The sequence below is a fragment of the Erigeron canadensis genome, unplaced genomic scaffold, assembly GCF_010389155.1.
Source record: "Erigeron canadensis isolate Cc75 unplaced genomic scaffold, C_canadensis_v1 Conyza_canadensis_unscaffolded:36, whole genome shotgun sequence".
Taxonomy (NCBI): Eukaryota; Viridiplantae; Streptophyta; class Magnoliopsida; order Asterales; family Asteraceae; genus Erigeron; species Erigeron canadensis.
In genome coordinates this window covers 1-11,954 of record NW_025215778.1, presented here as the reverse complement: position 1 = coordinate 11,954, position 11,954 = coordinate 1, and the positions used below count along the sequence as shown (strand labels likewise).

Here is an 11,954-nt window from a genome sequence, read left to right as displayed (position 1 = left end):
ACCATTTTTAACGATGTATTAAGGAGATTGAGATATAAATAGTTTTATCCTAAAGGTTAATTTAGAAAAAAACTTATGAAGAATAAAGATTTATGGAAAACCTAAACTAAATCTTTGTATAGAAGAAAACTGCATAAAGTTGAAGGGTAGTGATATCAAATTAACAAAGTAAATAAACAAAAAAGTACATCTTATCTCAACTCTTTTTTCTCTGTCACATATACACGCACCCACCCACCCAAACTCACCAAAATTGATCAAAAAATCATCATTTCATTTCGCAATTACAAAAACCCACCAAATTCCACTCTATAAATCATATCTAATTTCCCCCAAATTTCACACCCCGTATTTCATATTCTTTCGATTCGCAAAAGTTAATCCAATAATAATAATCTTTTTCTTTTATAATCCCAAAGTTTATTGCTTTTTGCTTTAATCATCTAGTTGGATCCTAAATCATATACCCTTTTCATTATTTTTGTTTTTGAGGTGATTAGTTTGATATTTGGGCTGTTTTCAAGATTTTTAAATTCTTTTGATATTTCTTTTACTGATGATTTGTGTATTCTTTTGAAATCAGGTGAGGAAGTTGACTATTGAAATCTGGTAAAAGAAAATTCTAACCCCTTTTTTCATTTTTATTTATTTATTTTACTGAAATTAGGATTAGTTTATAAAAATATTTGTGTGTTTGGTTTAGATAAACAATATCAAAATAATAACAAATGAAGGATAATTACATAAAGATGTATCTAACTTGTCACTTTTTGCTGTCTTGTGTATCAAACTGTCAATTTATGTGTGACCCTGTATTTTTTGTGAATTATGCTGATGTCACAGCCGTATAAGTTGCTACGTCATCAAAACGATGTTATTTCCCCGCTTTACAAGTTATAAGAGATCAAGTTTGATGTATACAATAGATGGTCATAAAGTTGAATTATACCAAATAGGAAAGTGTGATAAGTTTGATACATTTTTGTGCATTAGGCTTTGGTGTTTTTTAGATGTATCCTGCTATAAAACTTGCCATTTTATGTAGTGAACTTTATAATTGTTGATGTTCTGTATATCTTGCCTCTTATGACTCGTAAACTGTAACACTGCACTGGTTTTGATGACATGACAACTGTGTCTATAAAGTTAGCGGTTACTTGATGAAGAAGAGTCACTAGATAAGTACAATATCAATAATCTGAAGTTTGATAGTTTGATACATGCTATAACAAGTTGTAAAAGTATACTATTGCGAGTTTTGTGTAAACTTGGAAAATCTAAAACACTTGACCATGGTAATATAACGATAGGCATTGTTACTAATAAGTTGCAACTTCTGGTAATTTCAACTTGATGATGAATACTCCATTCAGAAAGCTAAGATAGTTGGCTTTATGAATCACTAATTGGCTTTAGTAAGATGAAAGTGGCCATATTTATCTTTAAGGGATAATGTCATAGAATAGGATGTACTTTATGCAGCAGTTCATTTTGGTAGTTACAACCTTTTTCAATCTGTTTTGCTGCCTACAAGTTTTGAACAACTTACTTAGGTAGTTAAAGTTTTTTTTTTGTGCCCGATTTGGTTATTCTTATATATTTTACGCTAGAATCAAGTATAGTCGTTCAAAAAACTGGTATAGAAAAACGGGTTGGAAGAGTTATACCTACCTAAAGGGATCACCACCTAAGGTAGTTGCTGTTTTATGACATTTGCCCTCAACTTATGCGTCATAAGTACTTCTAAAAATACTGATTCTTTAGCTTATTTATGCACTTTTGCTTAACAAATCGCACAACTTTGCATTAGATATATGTGTATATCATATTCACGATCCTTTCAATTCTAATCTGCAGAAATGGATGATGCTTTATCTGTTGAAAATTTTGATCCACCTCGTATATGTGCATTATGCCATAGAATGCTTTCCTCCGAGAATGACCCTATCGACCTTGAAAACATGAGTATATGCGGTGATTGTAAGTTTTTGTTTTTAGAAGAAAATGGTACCCCATCACAACAACACGTTCCACGAATGACTAGTAGAATAAGAAGGGCAAGATATAACAACAGTTCCGAATCTATTGAAGATATGTTTCGCAACAGTTTTCGACCATGATCACTCTTGCTAGACACAACCCGCCTGCTATTTCTGATACAAGTACTCGTACGACACCTAATGGTTCAAGAAGATGGAGGAGAGTTGTTTCAGATACGGAAAGTGAGGGTTTTGATTCTGTTAACGGGGAGAGTGATGTCATTTCTTATGGATATGATTCAGAAGCTTCTGTAGATGTTCATAGTTTTCTTGGTGGCGATTCAGATACAGACATTGACCCTATGCATGCGGGTCTTAACCAATGGAGCTCTGATGAAGAAGATGTTGCATGGGAAGAGGTTGAAAATAGTGAAAATACCCTTGGATCTTTGATTGCTAGAGTTCAACTTCAAAGATCAATGGTATCCGATGGTCAATTTTCTGAAACCGAAGGTTCAATTCGTGTAAGAATCAGTGAAAGAAGACAAGTTCATGTAACAATCCATTTGGTAATACGGATGATGACCATGAAACATTGCCTTATGTGGGAAATTCTGGGGACTATCTTGATGCTAGAAGCTTTGAAGAGCTCTTGGAACGGCTAGCTGAGGCTGATAATACAAGACGTGGAGCACCACCTGCATCCCTTTCTTTTGTGAAGAATCTTGATTGTGTGGTCGTTAATGCGACAGACCATAATGGGTTGGCTTGTGCCATTTGTAAGGACACATTGACGGTTGGCGCCGTGGTGAACCGGCTTCCTTGCCTTCATCTGTACCATCGGCCGTGTATTAAACCGTGGTTAGTGCACGTAATACTTGCCCATTATGTCGGTTTGAGCTTCCAACTGATGACATGGACTATGAAAACAGGAAACAAATCAACAGCCATGTATCAGGTGTTCAAGAAGTTGAACAGCAAGTCGAGGATACATCTTTTGAAGAGCCTGAAGGTCAAATAATCATAAATACCAACAGTGAGGTGGATACAGGAAGTGAAAGAGGACGGTGTTGTTTATGGCAGCACCACTAGTGAGTCTAGTAGGGATCGGTCTTGCTTTGTGGTTAGGCAATCGTGGAGCCATTACGACTTCTGGTTCTTGTGTTTCTAATCAAAGGGCGAATAGAAGCAGGAGATGGTGGGGTCTTTTTTAGTTTCGAAGAGTTGTGAGATGAATCATGAGGTGATGAAAATGGTTTTATGGTTTGTTTGTTTCGTTATTTTTTATCCGTGGTTATATGGATACTAGTGTTAAAGGATGAATGAACGTCCGAGAGGATTCAGGTTAGCATTTGTACATAATTTTGCTTCTCATTAGGATCTTGATGGTTGGTTTCGTTAACTTTTTGATTAGTTTTTGCCGGTTGTAACCTGTTTCTGTTCTGTTACTAAAGATGTGCTCGAGTGTTAACCAGGACTTCTGTATGGGATGTGCCAACAAGTCTAGTCGTTTACTTGAAGATTATTGTCGTGATAGATGATGACAGTTTTGGACAATGATATTTACTTGTTACTTGTCAATGAGATTCAAACACAGAATTGTTAAAAAAGTTTCATTTTTCTTCCCCATCTTTATGTTTCTAAAGTTTGCCAAACGATTTGAACATTATTTTAACACAGTAGCGGCCGTGACAAATATACCAGTAGCCCAGTAGGGTACCTGGGTATGACAAATATGCCCGTGTCAGTATGGTACCTGCGTGGTAAAAGGAGCTGATGTAACACATTTTCCACTAATCTATGTCGTTGTGGTTTGCTGGTGTTGCAGCTCTTAAATAGTACTCGTACATAACTTGGTTCAAAAGTAAAACCAATTGTCTACAAGACATTAACTAACACATCTCTTGATTTATTCAAATAAAATGGAATCATCCCTAATGTTTTTTCAAGATCAACCTTGTGGTAACTGTATCAATCAAAATGATGATATCCGCATTTGATTGAAGTAAACCCCAGAAGGACCATCGTCACCCAACAATGCAACCATTACAGGAGCTTTAGCCCCATCTTCTGGGGTCATATGTCCGAAATTAGATGTGATATCAGTTTTGACATAACCTGGATGGACACAATTGGCAAGAATTTTTGGGAATTTTCTTGCAATAAGTCTTGTATAAGCAGTGATCACAATTTTGAAATCTTATAAGCAGCTGTGGTAAGAGGCCAACCATTTTTGGACAAGTTATCTGTCTCGAAATCTCTCAAAAACTGTTGCGTGATCCCATCAATCCTCTCTTCAGTGAGGTTGTCGATATCTAGAAGTTCTGCTTTCACTTCCTCATTGTGGATCCACTGCAAACCAAGAAAAGAAAAAGTTAGTAGCCTTTTCCATACATATGACAAGTTCTTGTATGTTTCGAGTAGTTGTGAATTACATACATGTAGCTCTCCATAAAAAGATGTGATGTTGACGATTCTTGGCGAGTTAGAGAGTTGGAGAAGAGGAAGAAACGCTTCTGTAACTCGTTTGGTTCCATAGTAATTTGTTTCTATGCAATCTTTTCCCAGATTGTAAGGTTCTTCAAAAACCTTATTAACTAAAAGATGTGCATTTTCATCACACACTTGCTGCTCAATAAGCCATACACATTGTCATTGCTTGAAGTAAAACATAGAACACATATTTTCTAATAATCCTATAAAATGATACGGCAGAGGTTTTCCCTGGGTTACCCCGGGAACTATTTATTGAATCATAACGGTCTGTTTTTTTGCCCGTGGCCAGTTCCAACTATTTCCACGACCACCACCAACCAGTGACCTCTTATGAGGAAACATAACTTTTTGCCACTAGACCACTTGGTGATGGTTTAGATTTTTATATGACACATGCCTAAAAGTATGTCTAAATGTATGTCTAAAAGCAAGACCGAGACAAATGTAAAATTCATATATTAAACAAACGTTTAGTTAAACTAGAAAATTTTAGTCGTATATTTCGGATATATACTTCATTACTCGATAATACAATAATCATGATATGCAGATATGGCATCTTGGTCATGGTCATGGGACCATATTACTTACATATCCACTTTCTTTGAAGGCTCTAAGTTCATCACAATGTATGATTGTTCCATTGACTCCAGCATTATTCACCTACAAAAGTTTGAAATTTTAAGAGAGAGATGAATAGAGAAAATAATATATATGAAACATTATATATATGTTTACTGAGATACATTTATGTCGCGTTTACTTCACAAAATTTGATGGAATCTAATGAAATTGGAATTAAATTTCATTCCTTAGTGTGTTTGGTTGGTTTGAGATGAAGGAATCACATTCCGTTGGAATGTTAACATTCTCTCATTTGATGAAATCTCCATTCCTTGGGGATGGGGGAGGAATTTCATTCCGTCTCTCACTTGAATCTTTAAAAAATCAAAAACATTTCATCAAATTTCATTCCTTCATATTCTAATTCCTTTGAAAGATTTCATTCCTTCCAAAAACATTCTGTGAACTAAACGCGCCCTTAGTATTACAACTTCACAAGTAATAAGATATAACAAACTAATCAAATATCGTTCACTCACCAAGATATCGAGTTTTTTGAATTGCGTTTCGACGTATTTGGCCAACCTAGCAGCACTCGCGGATCTTTCACATCATGTTGAAAAAATGACATTAATAAGACCGTAACCATTCAGTTTTTTAAGTGTATAACATATGGTGGGCTTTTAGACCATAAGACAAACTTATAGATTATTAATTTTGGACCATAATCAATCTTGTTTAGCCGTCGGTAGTCATAAATCGTACGAGTATATTATAAAGATAGTAATGACAAAAGAGAACATATATCTTATCCAAATTATGGAAATAAATTGTTTTTAAGTTGTATTTATATCTAAGATTATTGATACGTGTATGATTTGTGTTGAAGAATCTTTATTTTTAGATTTTCTGTGTTTTATGCATCAAAGTTGTCAAGTTGAAACACATTTCATAATCAATGGCGTAAAACGTCTACTTAAAGTTGCATCTAACCAATTACAAGATTGAAACACATTTCAGAATCCTTGGTGTGAATGTCGTGTGTGAGAAAATGGTCAAGGAATATTGTAATTGTAATATTGAAATGATAAATATAGTCTTCGAAATTTACAAAAGTTATTGCATTCATAAGATTTGATTAGAACTTTGCAAATTAAAATTCGCTCATGTTAATGGCCACAATTAGCTAGGAAGTACTATAATTAACGACATTTGGTGCTTTTTATATTGACTAGGCAAAAAATATTCTTTCAGTTATACACAAATATTCAAGTACTTTAACATCGTATTTATCTAGCTAATCAAAAAGTTTGAAAACTGACAACAAGATATTTGATATTTGACATGATAGCGTATATGTATACAATTTGAAAACTGAATAACTACAATAAACACGTACAATTATAATTTGATATGCAACAAAAATTCACACACACGCAAAAAAAAGGAATTTTTAGTAATATACTTTCCCAATGTATCTAATTGCCAATGTTACAAAAGAATACAACATCGTAAAGGAGAATAAAAGAAGGAAAAAAAAAACCGAAAAAAATCCCCCTCCAAATATACATTTTGTCACACTTTGAACTTTTGCATCCGATGGAGAAAACCGTTATCATACACTTACAACAACCTTTAACCGAAACAACCTCTAATGAACAAGGAAATCGAAGAAGATGATCGATGATTATAACTTACTTAAGAACAACACTCACATTACGCATCATTTCCTTAAACTCCGAGAATCAACAAGCCCGTCGTGATTTCTATCGACAGATGAAATCATCATCTCGACTCTCCTCATTTCATTTCCTTCCGCGAATCCTAACTTAACAAGCACGGTTTGTAGCTCTGTGGCCGATATGTATCCATCCCCGTCTTCGTCAAACACCTTAAATGCCTCGGTTAAATCGGTCTCCTCTTGCTTGACATCACTATCCGCAACCTCATCTTTGTCTCCATCTTGATTACCTATACAATCAACAAATAACTATAGTCGTTTTTCGTATATTTTCATCATACTTGCAAAAGACTTGGTTTCCTAGTAAAGTTTATAATTAATAAAGCATTAACTGTGGGGTTTTCCCCTGAATTTTGTGGTTGGGCTCTGCATACTGCCTCATGTCCAAAATTTAAACGTTTAAAAAATTTAAAAAAATTCATGGAACATATTCTAAACAAAAAATATACGGACTCTATATATTTGATTAATCTCGTGGAATAGATTTACCTAAATCGTCGCTATCACCCAACCGAAAAAATAGATCATCAATCTCCTTATGCAAAGATTGGAAATCATCAAATGTAAGCCCGGTATTGCCAGGTTGAATGAAAGTCTTGATAATAGAATCCAATTCATTCATATTCGCATCAAGTCCTAAAAGGATCAACGCGCGACTTAGTTCATCAACCGTGATCAATTCATCATGGTTGGTATCAAACATGTCAAAAATCCTACGAAGGCGGACAGAGTTCAACGAGGGTGATCTAAGACAAAACGAAGAGGATTTTAGGTTGTTATGTTTAGGGGAAAGTTGATCAACGACGGTGGTTGTTGTAGGTGTTTCCATCGTGTTTTTTTTCCCTTTCCCCCGGATTTCGTATTCAATCTGTTGTTTGAAATGAACAAAAGATTGAATGGAATAGGGGGAAATATGAAAATAATAGAATGTAACAAGAAGATTCAAATGAATATATTTTTTTTTTGTGTGGGATTTTATTGCAAATTTGGATGGCGATCCGAGATCGAGATCATGGAAATTATGAATCAATAATTGAAATATGATTGGGATTGGATTGCTGGCAGAATCTTGGATCGAATGGATACGCCAATATTACGGTAACTTCCATTACTTATAGATTTAAAAGTTTCGTTAAAAAAATGATGTTACAATTTTCGTGGAGATAGTTTTAAAACCGTTATATACACATGGGAGTAACAAACGAATAATCTAATTCCCATGATGATATAATATAAATATATAAATGAAATAATATGGTAACAACTACTAAAGTAAATAAAGTTTATTATATAGAGCATAACAACGATGTCAAATCAAGTAGTTGAAATATAATGTAGTTGATCAATCTTAACTTGTCTAATGTTTTATAGTTTGTTGGTTTTACTTTCAGAGTATTTGTACATGGAAATAAAGAGAGAGTTGCAATTGAATGAAAGTACGGGCTGGACTCAGCGCTTGATGGGCTAATATATCTATGGGGCTAAAAGCCTAAATCTAGTAGATGGGCCAAGATTTTACAGCAAAGATGCAACCCACCCATACATACAACAACAAGTCAACCTGTCTCTAATAACGTCTCTTATAAGGCTGTAAAACTCTATAGTAGTTATAATTTCTGATTTTTACCTCTAATGACATCATTAGCTGATCTATATGTTGAAGAGGATTACATTCAGGAGTATCAATATATTGCATGCATAGAAAGTTTTAGTCGCTGCATTGCACGTTGAATGGTAATTTGGTTGAAGATAAGTCCATGTTTATCTAGTCGCTCCGTGAACTTTATAATATTAGGGGTGGCAAAATGGGTGGTTCACGTGGGTTGGGTAACTTTTCAAAGCAAGTAATTTGGCTGTTATGAGTTGAAACAGGACGGACAGTTAAAAAACCTACCCCTTTTAACTTATTTTTTGTTCTTTGTTTCGTTTAACCCATCCATAAGTAAATGGGTCAAACTTTACACATCCGTTGAAATGTGTCAACAAAAAATTAGGCTCCGTGAAACCAGAAGCATTCTGATACAATTCGATGACAGCAGTTGAGTTCCTTTTCTTCAAAAAGTATCCATACAGAAAATTAGTATCTTTGTTTAAGTTAAAACATGACACTATGTCAAAAGAAGTAAAGAGATATGAAAATAAGATTAGAACTTATGACCTCCACTTTTACCTAACATGTCCCTCGATACTAGGCTACTAACTCGGGGAACCCAAATTGAGGAAAGTAAGAAACAAATTCAGGTGTTCAAAGTTGAGTAGGAGTATAAAATACACCATTATGGTGGTTAAAAGAGATTATACAGACAGAGAACCAGAATTGTTTGTGAAGCAATGAGTGATGAAGCATCAGAACAATTACATTAAATACATAGCTAAATTACGAAACAGATGTATTTTAGGTCCTTATTCATCAGAAACTTTAACTATTTTCTTGCCAACGTTATAGCCACGAAAGAGCCCTGCAAAAGCTGAAGGAATAGTTTCTACACCACATGATACATCTTCAAGAACATGCATTTTCCCCCTTTGAATGTGATCAATGGTTGTGGAGACAAACTCGGGAAACAAACTCATGTAATCACCTACTAAGAAACCTTGAATGGAGATTCTCTTGTATATTACATTTAGCATATCGGGTGCTGCACGTTTTCCTGCACTTGTGTATTCTGAAATAGCTCCACAAACAGCAACCCTACCACGCAAGTTCATATTGGATACCGCTGCTTCTAGCATCTCGGCTCCCACATTATCAAAATATATGTCAATCCATCAGGGAAATACCTAATATGAAAAAATCACCCTTTGTCAAATCTCAAAAGGTCAAGAACTATTAATACAAAAAACTTTTAGTAACGTTTATACCTCTGGAGCGTAGCGTCTAGATCAGTTGCTTCTTATAGTTGAACGCTTCATCAAACCCGAGCTTTTCTTTTAGCAAATTCACCTGAAGGTCAAATTACAATCAAATGCCCATGTTATATTTGATAAATATGAAACTAAAAAGCCTAATCGAAATAAGAGGCCGAAATGGTTACAGAACAAACCTTTTTTGTGCTCCCAGCACAACCCACAACATAACACCCCAACTGTTTAGCATATTGGCCTACCAAATTTCCAATAGAGCCAGATGCCGCAGACACAAAACCTTTTCACCCTTGTTGGGCTTACATACTTCAAAGAAGCCAGCGTATGCGGTGAGCCCACTTATCCCTGTATTTCATACAAAGCCCATATCAGGTAATAATTTTAACTATGATCAAATAGTCAGAAACTTTTCAATACTTTTAAAAAATTTTTTGTCATTAAGAACACATTAAAACAAAATTTCCTATAAACTAATATATTGCTATACTAACATATAGTTCTTACAGAAATATTTGTGTATTGAGGTGGTTAAAATTGACATACCTAAAAGTCCAACATGGTATGACAATGGTAAGCCCATTGGATCCAATTTTCTTAGCATGAATCCCTGTGATATGCTATACTCTCCCCAGCTTATAACGCCTGCCACATAGTCACCTTTTTCAAATTCTGAATTTCCAGAAGCTATTACTTTTCCCACACCAAAAGCATCAATCACCTAAACAAATCCAGTTTAGGTTAAAGGGGCGAGCCAGAAAATATATAGCTTATAGGGACGGAGCCAGAAAATCATTATCAACTTATCAAGTGATCAAATTTTACTATTTTATCAAATTGGAAATATACTTTAAATAATCATTATTCACGTAAAATAAACATGCGTCGAGGGGTCATCAGACCCCTCTGACGTCTCCAATGTGGCACCACCGGTGTTTGTTTTTTGTAGTGGTTGTAACTCAATGATGATCCATGAAATGATATTAATTAGTACTACTTTCTGTCTTTTTGCTTACACATTGTTAGCTAAATACCAAACACACATGCTTTTATTCTTCAACTTGTCAATTAAGTAATATAACTAAGTGGTTTTCTTAGGTAATATTTTGGAAGTAAAGAATGAAAGAAAAAAAAAAACACTTTAAAACCATATATAAAGTACATTATTGGGTTAACAACTAACCTCACCAGGAGTAAGACCAACTGTATAGCTCCGGAAACACTAACAGTCTTCATTCGGTTAAGCTGATATGGGTCAATTGATATATAAGATTCTTGATGATGATATCATTTGATCCAGGCTTTACCGAAAGAACAAGTGTTCAGTTTTGACCTCGAAATCACTCTCTTCTGGTGCACCTTCAATTTGAGCCTTTATGGCTATGTATTTGTTTGTAACCTCCATTTGCAACTATTGTCAAATGAGTTATGAAATATGAACCCACCTTTTAAGCTGTTATGGGTTGAGAAAAAGAGGGTGGCAAATGACCATTTTTAATAACAAGATTACAGAATGGTGACAAAAAGGGTATCAAATCATCCTTTTGACTTTTTATATTTGGATCAAAGGACATATAATATTGAATTTAACAATTAGATTAGAAAGTTTGTACATATTCTAACAAGAATAATGCTAAGTTTAAAGTAATATAGATTAGAATGGTCTTCAATATGCTTCGGCACACCGGCCAGGTCAGCAAAATGGTCAAGTAAACTCAACGAGCACATTGAATTTTTTTTGCCTCCAACACATTAAAACTCAGTTTATGTCAACCTTTATATGAACTAAACATACATTATATTGAATTAAAAACAGAATCACACCAATAAAAGGAAATGGCAAAGATAGCTCCTTAAGGTATATATAAGAGTTTATTAAATGCATTAATAATATACACATTTCTCTTAATAACACCAGAACGTACAGATATCACAGACATATACACAAAACACACAGAAAACGCATATTCAAAAGACACACGCAAATCACACTTAGCGTTTGTTCCTATATGGATGTTTGTTTATCTTGTATGTAGTATTGTAGTTTCATGGTTGCATTTACCGCTAGTATTTAGAGGTGCCCGAATGGACAATTTGGACAGAGTGGGTAATTGGCTCAAAGGGGTTGTTTGGGTTTACCCGTAAGCATCTATTCGGTTCATTTTCATTGGTTTTGCTAACCCGTGCCCTTACATTCAATGAACTCAAACTTTCCAAAACCCGTATTAAGAATTATCAACATATTAATATCAATCTATTAAGATACCATGTTAGTGTTTCTATTAACAAAACGATTTGTAAATCTATGAGCT

At 34.5% G+C, this 11,954-nt stretch overlaps 1 protein-coding gene and 3 pseudogenes across 1 annotated transcript; 1 reads left to right on the top strand and 3 right to left on the bottom strand.

Annotated features, from left to right (window-relative positions):
• The first annotated feature begins 430 nt into the window (after positions 1–430).
• LOC122584556 lies at positions 431–3,499 on the top strand (annotated as a pseudogene).
• A 254-nt stretch (positions 3,500–3,753) lies between these two features.
• LOC122584558 lies at positions 3,754–6,763 on the bottom strand (annotated as a pseudogene).
• Positions 6,763–7,862, bottom strand: LOC122584555 (calcium-binding protein CML42-like). The gene is made up of 2 exons (XM_043756645.1): positions 7,270–7,862; positions 6,763–7,010 (listed from the first exon to the last, which is right to left on the bottom strand). The coding sequence occupies exons 1-2, from the start codon at positions 7,607–7,609 to the stop codon at positions 6,763–6,765; spliced, it is 588 nt and encodes a 195-aa protein (XP_043612580.1). The 5' UTR covers positions 7,610–7,862.
• Positions 7,863–9,116: 1,254 nt separating this feature from the next.
• Positions 9,117–11,047, bottom strand: LOC122584554 (annotated as a pseudogene).
• Positions 11,048–11,954: the final 907 nt, after the last annotated feature.